The 20,021-nt window shown below is 49.9% G+C and overlaps 2 protein-coding genes across 6 annotated transcripts in view; one reads left to right on the forward strand and one right to left on the reverse strand.

Moving 5' to 3' along the window:
• LOC102941352 (zinc finger protein 420) overlaps positions 1 to 20,021 on the reverse strand; it is a 289,208-nt gene that overhangs the window by 147,953 nt on the left and 121,234 nt on the right. The window lies entirely within an intron of this gene.
• The window catches only part of LOC122461341 (zinc finger protein 777-like), a 30,958-nt gene continuing 11,046 nt past the window's right edge, over positions 110 to 20,021 (forward strand). For 4 of the 5 annotated variants that reach the window (XM_043541795.1, XM_043541797.1, XM_043541799.1 and 1 more), the window contains exons 1-6: positions 110 to 409; positions 8,184 to 8,585; positions 10,947 to 11,073; positions 16,641 to 16,754; positions 16,942 to 17,055; positions 17,326 to 17,439. In XM_043541795.1, the coding sequence (XP_043397730.1) occupies positions 386 to 409; positions 8,184 to 8,585; positions 10,947 to 11,073; positions 16,641 to 16,754; positions 16,942 to 17,055; positions 17,326 to 17,439 (895 nt within the window). In that variant the 5' untranslated portion in view covers positions 110 to 385. Of the gene's footprint in view, positions 410 to 1,266; positions 1,300 to 8,183; positions 8,586 to 10,946; positions 11,074 to 16,640; positions 16,755 to 16,941; positions 17,056 to 17,325; positions 17,440 to 20,021 lie in introns of those variants that run through there. The other variant, XM_043541798.1, reaches the window with a different exon arrangement.

A 20,021-nucleotide genomic window follows, 5' to 3' on the forward strand; every position in this document is an offset into this window, starting at 1 on the left:
GGGGTCCTGGGGCCGCAGTCTGGGAGACCCGCCCCGGCGCCGCGATCCCCCCGCCGCCAGGGGCCGCTGCCGCCCCGCTCCCCGCCGGCCCCGCCCCGCCCCGCCGCTCCCGGCCCCTCCCGGCAGCCAGGCCGCGGCTCCCTCCCTCCCTGCGGGCCGCGCTCGCTCTGCTCCGCCCGGCAGCGGGGCCGGCCCGTGGCGAGGCGGCGCCGGGACTCTGCCCAGCCCGCAGCGGGAGCGGGGCTCGGGCTTGGATCCGGATCCAGCCGCCCGGCTCGTTCCCTGCGGAGCAGCCTCGCCCGGTGCCCCCAGCCCGGCCAGCGGGAGCTCCCGGGGCCGCCCCCGGGCCGCGGTGAGGGGCGCGCCCGGGCCGGGACAAAGGGCCATGGCCGAGCGGGCCGCTGCCCAGGTAAGGGCCCGGGGGGGCAGGAAACCCCCTGTCCGGGGGCGGGAGGGGGTGGGTCTGTGTGGGGGTCTGGGGTGTGTGTGTGTGGGGGGGGGGGGTCTGGGGTGTGTGTGTGTGTGGGGGGGGTCTGGGGTGTGTGTGTGTGTGGGGGGGTCTGGGGGGTGCGTGTGTGTGTGGGGGGGGGTCTGGGGGGTGCGTGTGTGTGTGTGTGGGGGGGTCTGGGGGGTGCGTGTGTGTGTGTGTGGGGGGGTCTGGGGGGTGCGTGCGTGTGTGTGTGGGGGGTCTGGTCTGTGGGGGGGGTGTGGGTCGGTGGGGGGGATCTGGGGTGTGTGTGTGTGTGTGGGTGGGTCGGTGGGGGGGGTCTGGGTGTGTGTGTGGGTGTGTAGAGGGGGTGTGATGATTGTCATCGATACTGGCGCAGAGATAAATAGGGGGGTGCCACGGACCGGCCCAGGAAGCTAGAGAGGCTCCGGCTCAGCCCAGCGTGGGGGAATCAGCAAGTATAAAATCCTCCTGTCCTGGCCCTGCCGGAGTGTGGGGCTGGGGCCGGGGCCCTCAGCGGCTGTGCAGCAACCCCACAGCCCGGCTCCTGTTCAACTTTCACCTTCCTCGTCCCTGACCATGTCACTCTTCATCCGGACATGCTGCCTACGTTATTATTGTCACTAGATTTGTTGGGTTACATCAGGCCTTTTAAGAGTCATTTTTCATAGTTTCGTAGTTTTCCGGGTGGGTTTTCTTCATAGCTCAAAGTTCCCCCTTGGGGTTCATTTGAGATGGTTTTTGTTTTCAGCCCTGATCCTCTGTGGGTGCCTGTGCAGAGCCCCACAGCAGTAAGCGAGCATGGGTCTGACACACAGAGCCCCATTGAATTCATGTGGAGCATCACACAGGTACATGCAGATGCAGAATCGGGGCCGTGAACTATTATTGGTTGGGTGTTCTGTGCCAGGAGGTATTCAGCCATTGGTTTCCGTTAAGCATCTATAACTGCTTTTGAAATTACGTGTCAATTTAAAAGAAAAAAGCACAAGTCTGACATAAGTGGTTGGAAATTGTAGAGGAAAAATAAACCACCAGACAAATCTGGATCATGTAACTGAGAAATGGGAAAGAACAATAAAATCATCTTGTCCATTCCCATACCCAGGCCTTTGTTCAGTCTTGGCTTAAGTCTCCCAAGCAACAGCGCTCCCACCCCTTTTCCTGGGAGACTATTTCACAGATGAACAGACTGTTGTTTTCTGTGAATGCAATAAAGCCACTCCATATTAAGAGATACATTTTTTTGTGTTATATAGAATTTTAAAGAATTGTTTCCATGTGTACCAGAGAGGGATGCATAGCCCTCTGGGGGGGAGGTACAAACTAATGCCATGTAAATGCTGTTTGGTATTGTGATTACATTTTGATTCTCTGACTAAACCTCGCTTTTTGTTAATCTTATTAAACTCAATGCGTGCTAGATCGTGCATCCCTTACATGAGAAATCCTAACGCCTCATCCCATTGTCAGTGGGAGCAGTCACATGTGGAAGGGGTTTGTGTTTGTCAGGCAAAGAGAATTGAGTTGAACATGCACCAGGATTGTTTTTAAAAGTAAAACCACATCTCCGGCAAGGGGACAAGTAGTAAGAGTTGCTGAGCACCTGCTGCTCCCCTTGAAGCTCATGATTTGGCCTTAAATTTATTCTTGGTTCCTTTGAAGTATAAAACAGGCAACATTTGTGAGAATTTACAAGTGCTATTTTGACCCCCAAAATAATTCCATATTGTTCCACAAATTCAACAGAAACCTACTACAGAAGAATGGCTATCGTGGGTCAAGTATCAGAGGGGTAGCTGTGTTAGGCTGTATCCCCAAAAACAATGAGGAGTCTGGTGGCACCTTAAAGAATAACAGATTTATTTGGGCATAAGCTTTGCATCTGAAGAAGTGGGTTTTTTACCCATGAAAGCTTATGCCCAAATAAATCTGTTAGTCTTTAAGGTGCCACCGGACTCCTTGTTGTCATAGTGGGTCAGACCAATGAACGAACCTAGCCCAGTATCCTGTCTTCCAACAGTGGCACTGGTGCCAGATGCTTCAGAGGGAAAGAACGAACAGGTAATCATCTAGTGATCCATCTGCTGTTGTCTAGTCCCAGCTTTTGGCAGTCAGAGATGTAGGGACACCTAGAACATGGGGTTGTCTCCCTCACCATCTTGACTAAAAGCCATTGATGGCCCTATCCTTCATGAACTTATCTAACCCTTTTTTGAATCCAGTTCTACTTTTGACCTTCACAACATCCCCTGGCAGTGAGTTCCACAGGTTGACTGTGTGTTGTGTGAAGAAATACTTCCTTTTGTTTGTTTTAAACCTGCTGCCTGTTAATTCAATTGTATGGCGTCTGGTTTTTGTTTTACATGAAGGGGTCAGTAACACTTCTTTATTCACTTTCTCCACACCAGGCATGATTTTATTGACATCTATCATATCCCCCCTTCGTCGTCTTGTTTCTAAACTGAACAGCCCCAGTCTTTTTAATCTCTCCTCATATGGAAGCTTTTCCATACCCCTGTTCGTTTTTGTTTCCCTTCTCTATACCTTTTACAATTCCAATATATCTTTTTTGAGATGGAGTGACCAGAACTGCATGCTGTATTCAGGATGTGGGTGTAATGGAGTTATATAATGGCATTATGATATTTTCTGTTTTATTGTCTATCCCTTTCCTAATGGTTCCTAACGTTCTGTTTGCTTTTTTGGCTGACACTGCACTTTGAGCAGATGTTTCTGAGAACTATCCACAGTGCTCCAAGATCTCTCTCTTGAGTGATTTCAGCTAATTTAGACCCCATCATTTTATATGTAGAGTTGGGATTATGTTTTCCAATGTGCATTACTTTGCATTTATCAACCTTGAATTTCATCTGCCATTTTGTTGCCCAGTCACCCAGTTTTGTGAGATCCCTTTGTAACTCTTCACAGACAGCTTTGGACTTCACTCTCTTGAGTAGTTTTGTATTATCTGCAAACTTTGCGACCTCACTGTTTACCCCTTTTTCCAAATCATTAATGAATATGTTGAACAACCCTGGTCCCAGTACAGATCTTGGGGGACCCTGCTATTTACTTTTATTCACTGTGAAAACTGACCATTTATTCCTACCCTTTGTTTCCTATCTTTTAACCTGTTACTGATCCATGAGAGGACCTACCCTCTAATCCCATGACTGCCTATTTTGCATAAGAACTTTTGGTGAGTGACCTCCTCAAAGGCTTTCTGAAATTCCAAGTACACTATATCCAGTAGAAAGAAAAGGAGTACTTGTGGCACCTTAGAGACTAACAAATTTATTAGAGCATAAGCTTTCGTGAGCTACAGGTCACTGCATGGGATGCAAACAGTGGAAAATATAGTGGGGAGATTTTATATGCACAGAGAACATGAAACAATGGGTGTTACCATACAGACTGTAACAAGAGTGATCAGGAAAGGTGAGCTATTACCAGCAGGAGGGCGGGGGGGGGGAGGGGAGACGGGGACGACCTTTTGTAGTGATAATCAAGGTGGGCCATTTCCAGCACTTTACAAGAACAGTAGGAGGGGAAATAAACAAGGGGAAATCGTTTTACTTTGTGTAATGACCCATCCACTCCCGTAATCAAGTGACCAAAGAGATTACTGGACCTAAAAGTGGCAATTCTTCAACAAAAAAACTTCAAAAACAGACTCCAGCGAGAGACTGCTGAATGGGAATTAATTTGCAAACTGGATACAATTAACTTAGGCTTGAATAAAGACTCGGAGTGGGTGGGTCATTACACAAAGTAAAACTATTTTCCCTTGTTTATTTCCCCTCCTACAGTTCTTGTAAAGTGCTGGAAATGGCCCACCTTGATTATCACTACAAAAGGTTTCAGAGTAACAGCCGTGTTAGTCTGTAGTCGCAAAAAGAAAAGGAGTACTTGTGGCACCTTAGAGACTAACCAATTTATTTGAGCATAAGCTTTCGTGAGCTACAGCTCACTTCATCGGATGCATACTGTGGAAAGTGTAGAAGATCTTTTTATATACGCACAAAGCATGAAGAAATACCTCGTCCCACCCCACTCTCCTGCTGGTAATAGCAGTCGGAGAACACTTCAATCTCTCTGGTCACGCGATTACAGACATGAAAGTTGCTGTATTACAACAAAAAAACTTCAAATCCAGACTCCAGCGAGAAACTGTTGAATTGGAATTCATTTGCAAATTGGATAGAATTAACTTAGGCTTGAATAGAGACTGGGAGTGGCTAAGTAATTATGCAAGGTAACCTATTTCCCCTTGTTTCCCCCCCCCCCCCCCCCCGACGTTCTTGTTAAACCCTGGATTTGTGCTGGAAATGGCCCACCTTGATTATCGTACACATTGTAAGGAGAGTGGTCACTTTAGATAAGCTATTACCAGCAGGAGAGTGGGGTGGGAGGAGGTATTTTTTCATGCTTTGTGTGTATATAAAAAGATCTTCTACACTTTCCACAGTATGCATCCGATGAGGTGAGCTGTAGCTCACGGAAGCTTATGCTCAAATAAATTGGTTAGTCTCTAAGGTGCCACAAGTACTCCTTTTCTTTTCACTACAAAAGGTTCCCCCTCCCCTGCCCCCACTCTCCTGCTGGTAATAGCTCACCTTTCCTGATCAGTCTTGTTACAGTGTGTATGGTAACACCCATTGTTTCATGTTCTCGGTGTATATAAAATCTCCTCACTGTATTTTCCACTGTATGCATCCAGTGAAGTGAGCTGTAGCTCACGAAAGCTTATGCTCTAATAAATTTGTTAGTCTTAGTCTCTAAGGTGCCACAAGTCCTCCTTTTCTTTTTGCGGATACAGACTAACGCGGCTGCTACTCTGAAATATATCCAGTAGATCACCCTTGTCCACATGTCTGTTGACCCCCCTCAAAGAATTCTAATAGATTGGTGAGTCATGATTTCCTCTTACAAAAGCTGTGTTGACTCTTCCCCAACAATTCACACTATAGTTTCAACCAGTCTGCCTGATACTGAAGTTAGGCTTATTGGTCTGTAATTGCCAGGATCGCCACTGGAGCCTTTTAAAAAATTGGCATCACATTAGCTATCCTCCAGTCATCTGGTGACAGAAGCTGATTTAAGCAATAGGTTACATATCACAGTTAATAATTCTGTAATTTCATATTTGATGTCCTTCAAAACTCTCAGGTGAATACCATCTGGTCCTGGTGACTTATTACTGTTTAACTTATCAGTTTTGTTCCAGAATCTCCTCTAATGGCAGCTCAGATCTGTCACCTCAAAAGAGTGGCTCAGGTGTGGGAATCTCCCTCACATCCTCTGCAGTGAAGACTGATGCAAAGAATTCATTTAGCCTCTCTGCAACAGCCTTGTTTTCCTTGAGTGCTCCTCCTCAATCGTTTAGTTGGCCCCACTGATTGTTTGGCAGGCTTCCTGCTTCTGATGTACTTTTAAAAAAAAGAAAAAAAAGAGCTTATGAGTGAACATTCCTTTAAGGGAAAAGACTTATGGGGCAATAGAATTAAACACATGCTCATAGCTAATACTGTGCTATGTCTGTATACCGTACAAATGTTTGTGAAAAGCAGGCTGAATTTACTTTAATTTTGTTTTCTTACCAAAAGAAATTGAGCAGAACAGTAATTTTCTAGGATGGCTATAGATTTCTCCCATTTTTTAGGACACCTATTAAAATTAGTTTGGGGGTATGTGATGTTAGGGCATGTCTAAACTACAAAGTTTAGCCAGGTTACGTTGACCTATGTAAGTGTACATGCTATAGTTTTCCTCCCGTGGCTGTAACTCGCTCGCTACTCCGACCTAGTAAATCCACCTGAATGAGAGGCATAAGGTTTAGGTCGACGTAGTTTGGGGGACGCAATGTCTGTATAGACACTGCCTTACTTGCATCGCCTGTTGGCTGTCAGGGTGGCTGACCGCTGGAGCTGTGAAATTGACAAGAATGGCATTTTCACTGCTGGTATAGTCCCTGTTTTGAAATTGAGCTGGAGGGGGTCAGGGGGAAGTTTTTTTTTCCAGCTGTGAGCCCCAGAAGTGCTGACAGCTGGAGCCTCACTGTCCTGCACTGAGAGACCGGGCTGTGGGCTCCTCACAGAACTCCCAGCTGTAACCCAGGCTCTCTGATCCCGCTACGCACAGAGCTCCCAGCTGGAGCCTGGCTGCCGCCTGGGGTCTCGGCTCCCCACTCTGCATGGAGCTCCCGCTGCTGAGAGCCTGGTGACAGCTGGGCTCCGGCTGAGAGCCCGGGCTCTCAGCCCCCGAGACTGTGCCCCTCTTAAGTCAGTGCAAGCGCTCCTGGTGAGGACGTGCACCACTGACCGAAGGAGGGTAGCGAGGACATGAAAAATGGCAGTAATTATTGCGGTAGCTGTAAGTCTAAGGGCTCGTTTTCACTACGGGGGTAAGTCGACCTAAGTTACGCTATACCAGCTATGCGAATAACGTAGCTGGAGTCGACGTAGCTTAGGTCAGCTTACCCTGGTGTCTTCACTGTGCTGTGTCGACGGGAGACGTTCTCCAGTCAACTTCCTTTACTCTTCTCAGAGAGCTGGAGTACCTCGGTTGACCGAAGAGCGCTCTGCCATTGATTTAGCAGGTCTTCACTCGACCCGCTAAATTGATCTCTGAACGTTGATCTCCCTGGTAGTGGAGACCAGCCGTAACTTAGGTCAACTTAATTGTGTAGTGTAGACATGGCCTGGAAAAGGGGTTAAGTTCCAGTGCTCAGTATTGTCACTAACACCAAGCATCGTCCTTCAAACAGGAGGATAATTTCTTCTTTCATTTATCCTGGTGGAAATCCAGAGTAACTCCATTGACTTCTGTGGAGTTACTCTACTTTCATATTGGTGTAACTGAGAGCAGAATTTATCTGCTAACTGCAGTGCTTACTCTGCATTTTGTCTCCAAATTACTGCAGTGGTTGAATAGCCTGAAAAGTGCTTTGAGGTCTGATTCTTCCGATGAAAGACACTGCGGATATGTCAGAATTTAATACTGGGGGTTTCTTTTTTCAATATGAATACACACACAAATAACTCTCCCTTTCACTGGTGTGACGTTAGGCCTGAGTTATGAGACAGTATCAGTGGTAACATTTTGTAGTTGCATGTTGACTCTTGCATCTAGTTGCATGTTGACAGAGAAAGAGTTGCTGGATATGTGCGTTAGGTGCATTACAAACCAACATAAACTGAATATCTTGAAATATAAAGCGCAAGTCACCAGCATAGGAAGAATACTGTGTCTGAGAAATGGGTTAGGAAAAGAAGCAGGTACCAAGGCAAAGGAGGGGGGGAAAAAAGAGTGCCTGAAACTACTTAAGAGTCATTTTGGAAGTGAAAATTGTGCAAAGCTGATTAAAAAACCCTGATCCTCGTTAACACGTGAGGTCCCTTTATGCTTCCCTAGTGGTGTAACGGGACATTACTGAAAACGAGGATCAGGTCCAAATGTTAGTAAAACATGGTGATTGTCTGTGCAATGCAGCTATCAAGCTTCAGCCCAATGCAGTCTAACTGTCAGTTATAAAACTAGCAAATTAGTTGGATAATAGTGTTAACATGCTTTTTATGGTCACATCTGGAGTGTGACCCTATAAAAATAAACATCCATCCATGGAAAGTGCTGAGCAGCCTGTGGTGAGCAGTTCTTGCACTTTCTCTTTGTAGCTGGGTGTGACAGATGGTGATGGGACCCCAACTTCATCTGTTTCTCTTCTTGTGGACAGGATCAGGAGTGGGACATGGAGCCCCAGCAATGGTCACCTTTCCAACCTTCTGCTGTTCCTCAACAAACTTCTGCTAAAGAGACAAAGCCAAACTCTGTAGAGATTTCGCTTTGGACTGTTCTAGCTGCAATTCAAGCGGTGGAAAAGAAGGTTGATTCTCATGCCGCGCGGTTACTGAACCTGGAGCGTAGAACAGTGACAACAGAAAAGAAATATTTTGACTGTGAGAAAACAGTAGTGGATTTTGGTAATCAAATGGAGAGTAAGTGGGCCGCGCTGGGAACTCTGATCCAGGAGTATGGGCTGCTGCAAAGGAGGCTGGAGAACATGGAGAACCTGCTGAAGAACAGGAACTTCTGGATCCTGAGGCTCCCCCCAGGCACTAAGGGGGAAGTTCCCAAGGTAATGATGTAGCTAATAATATTCAAGAACTGTAGTAAAACAGGTTTCATTATATCTCTGATTACTACCACTCTGACTCTAACATTCCCAAACGCCTTTATGCCTGAAATTTTGTATGTGTCCCCCCTATTGGCAGCAGAGGGGTTTTCTGGGACAGTCTGGTGTTAAATGGGCCCATTGTTTTTGAGAGAGGAACGTTTTCAAAAGATTTCACTCTTCAAAGAGTCTTTATTTTTGTAAGTGGATCTCTCTGCACCAAGTTGTGTGAAACTCCGTATCTATTCGTTTTCCTCTGTGAGATCTAGTGCAATATGTTATATAATGTTAGAAACTAGAGTGAATCTGAAAGCACCATGTTGTGTCCGTGGACTTTATAATCTTTTTGATCGTGCCACATTTATAGACGCTACAGCAGTAGCCAGTGGAATTTTGTAAATACAACAAACCAAATACATTTGAGGTAAGTTGGTTAGAGCTCTGCAAGTGTGGCCGGAGCAATCTGTGCAGTCGATAGGCCAGACAGTTTGCTTCAAGGAATTTGGAAGCTTTATTCAATTTATAAATTGTTCTTGAGGTTTGTGCTCATTCGCAGTTGTCAGCCTTTCTCCACTTCTCATTAAATATTGAATAGGACTCTGCAGGGGTAACTCCGATTGCTGCCTTTTCATTACTCTGTACAAAATCTTGACTGATGTGAAGTGTCATAAATAAAACTGAATTCATCGGGTGAATGAATATCGTATTGTATCTGATCACAGGGGAGCAGATGCACAAACCATTACTCACTCTGAGCAGTATCTTCATCCACCAGTAGTCCCGCTGAAGTCACTGGAGCTACTCTTGCCTGCATGGGGAAGTTACTGCAAAATAGCTGTGGTGTGTATTTATTTGGCGTGTGCAATCTAGTCAAGCCAAGCCACAGTGTCCTTATCGATGTTCAAGGCACAAAAACCACCAGGAAGTTGAGTCATTTTGCTGTCCTCAACAGTGTGTGTCATGGTTTGTGGCTGCCCACATCAACCTAGTGGACTGTCTCTAAAACGCCACCGAAATTCCGCTGCAGCACAAATTCTCTGCCCAGTACGAAACTGGTTCAGAAGGCTCCGTTGCCTTCGTGGTCAGTCCAACCCGGGGTGATGTTGAGTGGGGTCCGAGACAAGATAATCATTTGTCACTTTCTCTGCGGATCATGAAGCTCACCATGCGTCCTCTACCATAAATCCCGCACCTGGTAAACTTATCCACAAAGGGCGCCATGAGGGCAGATGACTGTGTGGTGGATTAAACAAGGCTTTAATTAACGGTATATGTGGCATATCCCATAATTTCATCACGAGCTTTGCTACGCTTTCCTCTCTGTGAACACTGGGTGGAGCAATATTGCAGAGAGCCAGTAACCATGGTAGAGGAGTAGATTTAAGTCTGCATGAAATAAAACGCATGGCAGAATTATGTTGTACGTCGATCATCTTTGTGTGAGATGAGCGAGCCCAGCCTGGAGCACGGCACTCCACTGCTGAGTAACAGAGTGCCAAGGCTGAAGTGTGTAACGTTTGGGCGTTGGCGCCCCATGTCGTCCCGGCCAGGTTGTTGCGTGTTTTGACCTTAGTTGCTGTCTCTGTAAGATGGTCATGAAATGTGAGAGTTCCCTCCAACGTGACGCCTGGAAGGACCCGGGTGTGAATCATGTTCTGTTCGCTGACCACTGAGAACTACGTTCAGCTCTCTGCCCAGTTGTGCATGATGTAAGTGGAAGGCGCTCGCCACAGTCTTTCTTCCACTTGTTATCAGGCGCCTCGGACTACGATACTCGGCCATACGGTGTGTATAAGAAGCACAGTACCCCATGTGGATGCTCTTCCTCAGCACCTCCAAAATGGATTAACCTACACTACACGAAGGCACTCTTAGTGTGGAATAGCTGTTCTGCACTAGCTCTTCTGGGCTTCTTCCCCATGTAGACGAGCTCTAAGATACTGCTCAATGGGAATGAAGGTACCAGTGCTTTGGCATTCACAATGGGCTTCCCAATAGGTAGCACAAATGGTGCTATTCTAGAGAGCAGAGTTGTTCCCCTCCCTTTTGTTCCTCTCCTCATATGTTTCCTTATGTTTGTGTCTGAATTCTAGGCATTCGGAGGGGAAGCATTGTGGGTTTCTGTACAGTACCTGGAACTCTTACGGAAGCTGTAAAAATAAATTATAATAATGAGAAATGTTCTTGTGTGTCTTCGTCCCGTTCTCTCTCTCTCCCCCCCCCCCCCCCCCCCCCCCCCCCGGTCTCTTAAAGGCTAAAGAAGATGTAAGTGGCAGTTGACTTTAAGGCACTGGGGTGCTGAACCTGTAACCTCTGTCATTACAGGTCCCATTGGCATTTGAAAATGATGCCGTTTACTTCTCTGAGCAAGAATGGCAGAACTTAGAGGAATGGCAGAAAGAGCTCTACAAGAACGTGATGAAGGGGAACTATGAATCTCTGATCTCGCTGGGTAAATATTGGTTCTCACTCGTTTAGTAGATGTTCTGCGATCTCAGATATTCATGGTTCAGCTCCAGCGCTGGGCTAATGGATTTGCACTTGACATAGAATCTTTGGGTGGGTCAACACGTTTTTCACTGTTGTTGATGCCAGTCTAGAATGAAAGGTATGCAGGGGTGACCTGGTCCCTCCATCTCCAGTGCCTTCTGGCTGTGGATAATGGTTGCAGTTACTTGGAAGTACGCATCCCGAAACCTGCTATGGCCCATGTGTGGTGCTGATGTAAAATCTCCTACAGAACAGGGTAACAGAGGAAGAGCACACAGGCAGAGAATTGTTTGGTGGGAAATGCACAGAGGCATCATTGTCGCTAGAGGGAGGCATGTGCTGGTGGTGTAGTACACAAGCACCGTTGACTGTGGAGGCCTGTCGCTGAACTGTGTGTTGGAGACACCTGGGCTGCTGGAAACCTCACAAGGGCTGATGGGCACAGGCTGGATTCAAGGCAGTGGACAGGAGAGACAAGGGGGCCAGGTGGAGAAAAACTGAACAAAGGGGAGGGATCGATGGACAATCGGCTTGTGGTGGGATCTGGTGCTTGTAATCCACCCTTTAGGTCTAATGTAGGAAACTAATAAACCACGTGGGTTCTCATTCTGGTCTCAGGAACTGTGGATACAAAATAACCATCGCTTGCCCCAGGGGTGGCCAGCCTGGGGCTCCGGAGCCACGTGCAGCTCTTCAGAAGTTAATATGCGGCTCCTTGTCTAGACACCGGCTCTGGGGCTGAAGCTACAGGTGTCAACTTTCCAATGTGCTGGGGGGTGCTCACTGCTCAACCCCTGGGTCTGCCCCCACTCCACCCCTTCCCACCCCTTCCCCTGAGCCTGCCGTGCCCTCGCTCCTCCCCCTTCCCCCCCAGAGCCTCCTGCATGCCATGAAACAGCTGATCGGGAGGTGCGGGGTGGGACGGGGAGGCGCTAATCGGCAGGGCTGCCGGTGGGTGGGAGGCACTGGGAGAAGAGCTGATGAGGGGCTGCTCACGTATTACTGTGGCTCTTTGGCAATGTACATTGGTAAATTTTGGCTCCTTCTAAGGCTCAGGTTGGCCACTGCTGGCTTACCTCCTAGACAGGCTCTGGCCTGGATGGGTCTCTGGCCTGTCTGCAGGTTAATAACTAGGGAAGTAGTTTAATATTTAGTGCCTGAAAGATAACGATCTCCCACTGCATGGAGAGTCCTGAACCTCTGGCAAGCAGCCCAGATCCTCCCTCACCAGGCATTTGTTTCTCTAGGAGCTTCGTTCCCATTATGCACCACTTTGAACAGTGATGCGGTGCCTAAACTCTCTTCATAGAATCATAGAATATCAGGGTTGGAAGGGACCTCAGGAGCTCATTTAGTCCAACCCCCTGCTCAAAGCAGGACCAATCCCCAATTAAATCATCCCAGCCAGGGCTTTGTCAAGCCTGACCTTAAAAACTTCTAAGGAAGGAGATTCTACCACCTACCTAGGTAACGCGTTCCAGTGTTTCACCACCCTCCTAGTGAAAAGTTTTTCCTAATATCCAACCTAAACCTCCCCCACTGCAACTTGAGACCATTACTCCTTGTCCTATCATCTTCTACCACTGAGAATAGTCTAGAACCATCCTCTTTGGAACCACCTCTCAGGTAGTTGAAAGCAGCTATCAAATCCCCCCTTATTCTTCTCTTCTGCAGACTAAACAATCCCAGCTCCCTCAGCCTCTCCTCATAAGTCATGTGTTCCAAACCGCTAATCATTTTTGTTGCCCTTCGCTGGACTCTCCAATTTTTCCACATCCTTCTTGTCGTGTGGGGCCCAAAACTGGACACAGTACTCCAGATGAGGCCTCACCAATGTCGAATAGAGGGGAACGATCACGTCCCTCGATCTACTGGCTATGCCCCTACTTATACATCCCAAAATGCCATTGGCCTTCTTGGCAACAAGGGCACACGGTTGACTCATATCCAGCTTCTCGTCCACTGTCACCCCTAGGTCCTTTTCCGCAGAACTGCTGCCTAGCCATTCGGTCCCTAGTCTGTAGCGGTGCATTGGATTCTTCTGTCCTAAGTGCAGGACCCTGCACTTATTCTTGTTGAACCTCATCAGATTTCTTTTGGCCCAATCCTCCAATTTGTCTAGGTCCCTCTGTATCCTATCCCTACCTGCCACCATATCTACCACTCCTCCTAGTTTAGTATCATCTGCAAATTTGCAGAGAGTGCAATCCACACCATCCTCCAGATCATTTATGAAGATATTGAACAAAACCGGCCCCAGGACCGACCCTTGGGGCACTCCACTTGATACTGGCTGCCAACTAGACATGGAGCCATTGATCACTACCCGTTGAGCCCGACAATCTAGCCAACTTTCTACCCACCTTATAGTGCATTCATCCAGCCCATACTTCTTTAACTTGCTGACAAGAATACTGTGGGAGACCGTTTCAAAAGCTTTGCTAAAGTCAAGAAACAATACATCCACTGCTTTCCCTTCATCCACAGAACCAGTACTCTCATCACAGAAGGTGATTAGATTAGTCAGGCATGACCTTCCCTTGGTGAATCCATGCTGACTGTTCCTGATCACTTTCCTCTCGTGTAAGTGCTTCAGGATTGATTCCTTGAGGACTTGCTCCATGATTTTTCTGGGGACTGAGGTGAGGCTGACTGGCCTGTAGTTCCCAGGATCCTCCTTCTTCCCTTTTTTAAAGATGGGCACTACATTAGCCTTTTTCCAGTCGTCCGGGACTTTCCCCGATCGCCATGAGTTTTCAAAGATAATGGCAAATGGCTCTGCAATCACAGCCGCCAACTCCTTTAGCACTCTCGGATGCAACGCATCGGGCCCCATGGACTTGTGCACGTCCAGCTTTTCTAAATAGTCCCTAACCACTTCTTTCTCCACAGAGGGCTGGTCACCTCCTCCCCATGCTGTGCTGCCCAGCGCAGCAGTCTGGGAGCTGACCTTGTTCGTGAAGACAGAGGCAAAAAAAGCATTGAGTACATTAGCTTTTTCCACATCCTCTGTCACTAGGTTGCCTCCCTCATTCAGTAAGGGGCCCACACTTTCCTTGGCTTTCTTCTTATTGCCAACATACCTGAAGAAACCCTTCTTGTTACTCTTAATGTCTCTTGCTAGCTGCAGCTCCAGGTGCGATTTGGCCCTCCTGATTTCATTCCTACATGCCCGAGCAATATTTTTATACTCTTCCCTGGTCATTTGTCCAATCTTCCACTCCTTGTAAGCTTCTTTTTTATTTTTAAGATCCGCAAGGATTTCACTGTTAAGCCAAGCTGGTCGCCTGCCATATTTACTATTCTTTCGACTCATCGGGATGGTTTGTCCCTGTAACCTCAATAGGGATTCTTTGAAATACAGCCAGCTCTCCTGGACTCCTTTCCCCCTCATGTTATTCCCCCAGGGGATCCTACCCATCAGTTCCCTGAGGGAGTCGAAGTCTGCTTTCCTGAAGTCCAGGGTCCGTATTCTGCTGCTTAACTTTCTTCCCTGTGTCAGGATCCTGAACTCGACCAACTCATGGTCACTGCCTCCCAGATTCCCATCCACTTTTGCTTCCCCTACTAATTCTTCCCTGTTTGTGAGCAGCAGGTCAAGAAAAGCTCCCCCCCTAGTTGGCTCCTGCAGCACTTGCACCAGGAAATTGTCCCCTACGTTTTCCAAAAACTTCCTGGATTGTCTGTGCACCGCTGTAGTGCTCTCCCAGCAGATATCAGGATGATTAAAGTCGCCCATGAGAACCAGGGCGTGCGATCTAGTAGCTTCTGCGAGTTGCCGGAAGAAAGCCTCATCCACCTCATCCCCCTGGTCCGGTGGTCTATAGCAGACTCCCACCACTACATCACTCTTGTTGCTCACACTTCTAAACTTAATCCAGAGACACTCAGGTTTTTCTGCAGTTTCATACTGGAGCTCTGAGCAGTCATGCTGCTCCCTTACATACAGTGCTACTCCCCCACCTTTTCTGCCCTGCCTGTCCTTCCTGAACAGTTTATACCCATCCCTGACAGTATTCCAGTCATGTGAGTTATCCCACCAAGTCTCTGTTATTCCAATGACGTCATAATTCCTTTCCTTCACCAGGACCTCCAGTTCTCCCTGCTTGTTTCCAAGGCTTTGTGCATTTGTATATAGGCACTTGAGATAACCTGCTGATCACCCCTCATTCTCAGTATGAGGTAGTAGCCCTCCCCTCACAGACGTTCCTGCCTGTGCTTCCTCCCAGTATTCCGCTTGCCCACTTACCTCAGGGCTTTGGTCTCCTTCCCCCGGTGAACCTAGTTTAAAGCCCTCCTCACTAGGTTAGCCAGCCTGCTCGCAAAGATGCCTTTCCCTCTCTTCGTTAGGTGGAGCCCGTCTCTGCCCAGCACTCCTCCTTCATGGAACACCATCCCATGGTCAAAGAATCCAAAGCCTTCTCTCCGACACCACCTGCGTAACCATTCGTTGACTTCCACGATTCGACGGTCCCTACCCCGGCCTTTTCCTTCCACGGGGAGGATGGACGAGAACACCACTTGCGCCTCAAACTCCTTTATCCTTCTTCCCAGAGCCATGTAGTCCGCAGTGATCCGCTCAAGGTCATTCTTGGCAGTATCATTTGTGCCCATGTGGAGAAGCAGGAAGGGGTAGCGATCCGAGGGCTTGATGAGTCTCGGCAGTCTCTCCGTCACATCACGAATCTTAGCCCCTGGCAAGCAGCAGACTTCTCTGTTTTCCCGGTCTGGGCGGCAGATAGATGACTCAGTCCCCCTGAGGAGAGAGTCCCCAACCACCAGCACCCACCTCCTTCTCTTTGGAGTGGTGGTCTTGGAACCCCCAACCTCAGGACAGCGCATCTCATGCCTTCCAACCAGCGGAGTCTCCTTCTGCTTTCTCCCCCCAGATGTATCATCTGGTCCACTCTCCGCAATGGTACCTGTGGAGAGAACACGAAAACGGTTACTTACCTGTGTCTGCATTGCTGGTACCCGGACATTCCCCCTTCTTCTTCTGGAGGTCACATGTTGCCAAGCTTCTTCACTGGCCTCTTGGCTCCGCTGTGCAACCTGCTCTAAATCTTTAGAGCTTTGTGCCCATAGAAGCATATCCTGACTTTTGTCCAGGAAATCCTCAGATTCTCGTATGCAACGCAGGGTCGATATCTATTGCTTCAGACCTTCAATCTTCTCTTCCAATATGGAGACCAGCTTGCACTTTGTACAGACAAAGTCGCTTCTGTCCTGTGGAAGAAAGACAAACATGGCACATCCAGTGCAGGTCACAATAGCTGAACCCCCCCTTCCATATCACTTTCCTACTATGAGCTTCCTCAGAGAAGCTGGCAAGATGTAAGCCTCACTGGGCTCACCCCAGGCGAACTCCCAGGCAAACTCCTGCTGTGTGCTGCTCTGCTGTTCCCCGCTGCTCAGCTGGTTCGCGGAGCTCTGGCTATTTTTAAACAGCCAGGCTTCCCTGAAACAAACTTTCTTACTGCTCAATGCTGCACGGAGCCAGGGAACGCTGACCTGTTTTTCCATCCATAGACTATGCACTCTCCAAACCTGACCTTCTGGCACGGATTGAACGAGGGGAAGCGCCCTGCGAGGGGGAGGAGGGAGACGCAGAGGAAAGAGGAATCCCTGCAGAGCCCAGCACAGGTAAACTCATGCTCTCTTCTTTATTTTAGGGCTTTCTGTGGTGTCTTCTCTGTGGGATCTAAGCAGGAAACAAAGGTGTTTGTGAACTGCCAATGACACCGCTTTCGCTCCGGTTCAATGACTTGTTAGCAGCTACAGCGTAGAGCTGTTAGAACAGCATAATGGGACTTATCTTTCCCATGCACAGAATCGCTGGTGTATACGCTTGATGCGACCTGCCAGAGTGAAGGCGAGGAAGAGCCGTGCATCAAGGGACAGGAGAACTCGGAGGAAAGCGAGATCCCGGCTGAACCCCCAATCGGTGAGTGCTGTGCTGAAACAGCAGTGTTTTTGTAGCTATCTTGTCACAGAATGCATGGAGTGAGGTAAAAGAGAGGCCCCTGCTTTAGAGAGCTCGGGAAAGCTCTTATGAAAAGGGGCAGAGGGAGCAGAAGACGCGGGAAGAGAAGTCCTGTGTAAAAGCCATGCAGCTGGCTGTTGCAAGGGGAGGACAGAAGGATGCTGCGATGGGGGCAAAGGGGATTCACAAAAGAAAGTCAACTTGCCGCCTGTTTTCTCTTTCCATGAATAGAGCGTGCATTTTCCCAGCCAAGCTGTGTGTCCCGGATAAAGCGAGAGGAGGAGCTGTGCATCGAGGAGCAGGGGGCCTCGGAGGAGGGGGAGATATTCTCAGGGCCCAGCACTGGTGAGTTATCAGCAGTCTCACAGAATGCTGTGCAGCCGGAGGTGGAGTGGAGGGCCGGCGTCGTACAGGGACTTCCCCGGGGGGGAGGAAGCGGGGTGGGAGTGTTCTTGCAGGCTCGTGAGGGGGAAGTGGCCGTGACAGGAGAGAGGGGGACAAGGGTCCAGAGCCAGTCTGAGGACAAGGGGAGGGGGAAGGAAGGGTTTAAGGCCAGAGTTGAGCACAGCATTTCCCCCTAACAGAGGGAAAGCACCAGAAACATGGCAGTTTATGCAATGGAGTAACCCGCCCCCAAAATAAAACCCACCCGGGGGCAGCAGATGCTATGGCAGTGACCAGCATGTGGGAAAGACCAAGGACAACCAGGGAGGGCCCCGAAGATGAAATAAGACAAGGCCCGTACATTGGCTGGGAGGGGCAGCTCTCTGATCACTTTGTGGGGACGCTGGGCCCCATGGTCAGCTCCTAGCTGACGGTTCCGTCCTGGGCCTGCCAACCAGGAGTATGACCCATTTAGTCTGTCGGGCCAACTGTGAGGAGCCTGCCCCTTGCATGGGCTCTCATGAGCCCTGCCCATGCTCACTGCCTCCCTGCCATCGTCCCTAGGCACCCAGATGGAGCGGAGTCGCTGACTGCAGCTCTGAGCAGGGGTCAGGTGCCCCTCCCTGAGGAGGGGATGGGGAATCCCACAGGCGTGGTTGGGGCTCAGTGCTCTGCACAGCTCCAGAGGGCTCCATGCCCCAGATGCCAGGCCTGAGGACCTGACCGTGAAAGCTTTCAGTCTTTGCTCATAAATCAGCCCCGACACACCGGATTGCTTTGGTTGCTCTTCCCATAATTCCTCCCACCCTCTCACTAATCCTGGCACCAATGTGTTTAGAAATGAAAGCCGGATTCCAGGTACAGTCTGGGGTTGCCAGGCGTTCAGTTTTTGACCAGAACGCCCCGTCGAAAAGGGTTCCTGGCAGCTCCAGTCAGCACCGCTGATCGGGATGTTAAAAGTCTGGTTGGCGGCGCAGCAGGGCTAAGGCGGCAGGCTCCCTGTGCCCTAGCTCCGCACAGCTCCCGGAAGTGGCCGGCATGTCTCTGCAGCCCCTAGGTGGAGGGGCAATCTGGGAAGCTCTGCACGCTGTCTCTGCCCCCAGCACTGGCTCCGCAGCTCCCATTGGCCGGGAACCGTGGCCAATGGGAGTTGTGAGGACAGTGCTTGCCGGCGCGGGCAGTGTGCAGAGCCCCCATGGTCCCTCCGCCGAGGGGCCGGACATGCCAGCCGCTTCCAGGAACTGAATGGAGCCAGGGCAGGCAGGGAGCCTGCCTTAGCCCCACTGCACTGCAGACTGGGAACTGCCTGAGGTAAGCGCTGCCCAGCTGGAGCCCATGCCCCAATTCCCCTCCTGCACCCCAGCCCTGCACCCCCTCCCGCACCCTAAGTCCTCCCAGAGCCCGCACTCCAGCCCTTAGCCCCCTCCCGGAGCCTGCACCCCACAACCCTCCTGCACCAGTTTTCCTAGTGGCTGTGTGTAGAGGTTGAATAGTATCAGAGACACTAAGGAAGTAATCCTGAATGCAGTGGTGGTGGTGTCATGTTGGTCCCAGGATATTAGAGAGACAAGGTGGGTGAGGTAATATCTTTTATTGGACACCCTTCTGCACCCCAACCCGCTGCCCCAATCTGGAGCCCCCTCCTGCATGCCTCATTTCTGGCCCCAGCCTGGAGCCTGCACCCCCAGCCGGAGCCCTCACCCCTCCTGCACCCCAGCCCCCTACTCCAGCCCTGATTCTGCTCCCACACTCCAAACCCCTCGGCCCCAGCCTGGAGCCCCCTCCTGCATCCTGAACGCCTCATTTCTGGCCCCACCCCAGAGCCTGCACCTCCAGCCAGAGCCCCCACCCCTTCCTGTACCCCAACCCCCTACTCCAGCCCACAACCCCCTCCTGCTCCCCCAAACCCCTCGTCCCCAGCCCCACCCAGGAGCCTGCACCCCCAGCCGGAGCCACTACCCCCTCCCGCACCCCAACTCTCTGCTCCAGCCCAGAGCCTCCTCTTGCACCCCAAACCCCTCATCCCTGTCCCCACCCTGGAGCCTGCACCCCATCCTGCACCCCTACCCCCAGCCCAGTGAAAGTGAGTGAGGGTGAGGGAGACCGAGCGACGGCGGGAGGGGGGATGGAGTGAGTGGGGGCAGGGTCTCTTAGAAGGGGTGGGGCAGGGATGGGGCCTTGGAGAAGGGGCGGGCAGGGGTGTTCGGTTTTGTGTGATTAGAAAGTTGGCAATCCTAGTACAGTCTCACAACAGCAGTCTGGAGAGTGACGATGTCTCTGTATGTGCTGCCCCAAACTGCACTGGCTCTTTTCGCCGCCAACGTTGTCGTAAAAGCTCTTAACTAATTAACAATCTGTTCCCACCCCATGGGTCACTTCCTGCTTTTGAGGTTCCTCCTGCTCTTTGAGTACGGGTGTCCCAGGTTGTTTCTCCCTCCATGTGCTAATTGTGTTTTCCAGGTTGAATTTCCTTTTGTTATTTCTTACCTAACTTGTTATCTTCTCCTGGTCATTCCTCTTGATGTTTGTAACCTGGCCAGTTT

This window comes from Chelonia mydas, chromosome 2 (genome assembly GCF_015237465.2).
Source record: "Chelonia mydas isolate rCheMyd1 chromosome 2, rCheMyd1.pri.v2, whole genome shotgun sequence".
In the NCBI taxonomy this organism is placed as follows: Eukaryota; Metazoa; Chordata; order Testudines; family Cheloniidae; genus Chelonia; species Chelonia mydas.